The sequence below is a fragment of the Austrofundulus limnaeus genome, unplaced genomic scaffold, assembly GCF_001266775.1.
Source record: "Austrofundulus limnaeus strain Quisiro unplaced genomic scaffold, Austrofundulus_limnaeus-1.0 Scaffold458, whole genome shotgun sequence".
NCBI lineage: Eukaryota > Metazoa > Chordata > Actinopteri > Cyprinodontiformes > Rivulidae > Austrofundulus > Austrofundulus limnaeus.
The window spans coordinates 156077-157986 of NW_013952860.1; the positions used below are offsets into that span (position 1 = coordinate 156077).

The 1910-nt window shown below is 44.1% G+C and overlaps 1 protein-coding gene across 1 annotated transcript in view; it reads right to left on the reverse strand.

The window, feature by feature from the left end:
* Window positions 1-1910, reverse strand: part of ryr1b (ryanodine receptor 1b (skeletal)) — a gene marked incomplete in the record, with an annotated part of 103334 nt that overhangs the window by 8122 nt on the left and 93302 nt on the right. The window contains 5 exon segments of the mRNA XM_014025145.1: window positions 518-578; window positions 650-783; window positions 855-897; window positions 1063-1193; window positions 1273-1527. Of these exon segments, the coding sequence (XP_013880599.1) occupies window positions 518-578; window positions 650-783; window positions 855-897; window positions 1063-1193; window positions 1273-1527 (624 nt within the window).

A 1910-nucleotide genomic window follows, 5' to 3' on the forward strand; every position in this document is an offset into this window, starting at 1 on the left:
GTGTAAATAAAATGACCCCGTCCGTGTAATATATTTTTAAACTTTTAGTTTAAAAATTATAAAAATTAAACAGCCTACAGCATTTTTAGTCTTTATTTCACAGTTAAAATAAATATTTATCAAATAAAGTCTAATGTTACCAGTAATCGGGGATCCCTTTAAACCACTAGCAAACCACCTTTACCAGCATTTTGTTGTTGCACATTTTAAAGTACAGTTAATGACATAAAACTTATCTAGCTCGATCAATCCTTCAAACAATTAATTAGCAGTTTACCTGCAGAGTTGTAAGCTAGCTTAAATTTAAGATTCCCTCTCACTGCTTTTGCATCAACGCTCAAGAGAACCGAGTCTCCTGATTATAAAACAGGTTTTTAATCAAACTGTTAAATGCTCTTCATCACAAAACTGTGCAGTTAGAATATGAAACCCTTTCAAGGAGTTTATGCAGAAATCAAGCACTTTCCAAASCTTTGCTCAAAGCATTTGAAGGCCTGTCAGAACCCTGTTAACTCACGTTGTCAGTGAAGACCACACCAAACTTCCAGATCTGGTACTTGACGTCGATGGATGTGATCCTGCAGAGAGCAGAAAGCGTTGAGGTGTTTCSTCCTGTAAACCTGAGGATTACAGAGTGAGCGGATTGTACCAGCTGAACATGGACGTGTCCGGCTCAGGCTTCTTCTCATGCGTCATGGCGCTCACGTCCAAAGAGGCCAGGTCCATGCCCAGCAGCTCRGCGATTCTCTCTCTGCCGTAAATGTCTCCGTATTTATCCAGAACCTGAAGGTGGCGGAGGAACACTCAGAGGGAAGTTTGACTTTAAAACCTTAGAATCATGTTCAAAAACTCACCTTTCTTTTTACAAACTTGTCCCAGTAGTTGTTGGGGAAGGTTCTACATTAGTATAAAAAAGAGTTAAGATCAAACTAGAGAAACATTTTGCAGGTGACGTTTGGCAGAAATAAAAGCTAACGTTGGTAGAAACGTTTCTGTGCTGATGTTGAGTAAATGATATGAACAAAGTTGTGCTGGCGTGGCGGTAAACGTGGCGTTTCTTACGGCGTGTTGAGCACCAGTCTGTCCCACTGGCCCTTGATGTCGTCGTCCTCGGGCTGCTCCGTCACATAGACGCCGTCGAACTCCAGCTTCCTGGCCAGCTCCTTCTCTCTTTTGAAGATGACCAGAGGAACCTGAAGCAGAAGACATGAAGCACAGGAGGTGTAGCCCAGAAGCAGGCGGGTCTGTTCCCATGCAGGACACCTGACGCACCTTCAGGCAGTTGTAGCCGATGATGCACAGGAAGGARATGATGGTGTGGACGATGGCCAGGAAGGACAAGGCCGGCTCCATGTAGCCCGTGCTCTCCTCCAAGAAGTAGTACAGCGGACCCTCCTCCTCCTCGTCCTCACCGCCCTCCTCTAACCCGGACCCTTCCTCCTCGGCAGCAGAGCCTTCGAACAGGCCGGAGCCCTCGAACAGRCCGGATCCCTCAAACTCCTCCTCACCTGGTGGCGTTTCAGAAACCTGCAGACGTTCAAAACACAAAAAACATCCTTTAGGTCAGAGATTCTCAAAACGTCGGAGTCTGAACCCCAGTGTTGGTCATGATGAAGGAATTTATTAGTTACATACTGATTTTAAAAGCACTACACCATTTTCGTAGTTTTCCTTTTTAAGTATTGACTTTTATAATCCATTGTTTAACTATTGTTATGTCTTGATTAAAATAGTTTAGATACATGCCCAAAACACCATCACAACACATAAAAAAACGTTAATCAAACATAAGTACAGGTTTTTTGTCTGAGTGTCTGTGACTCAGCCGTAGGCCAGTAGTGGGCGCACCAGGCACTGAAGAACATGTACACTCACCGGCCACTTTATTAGGTACACCTGTCCAACTGCTC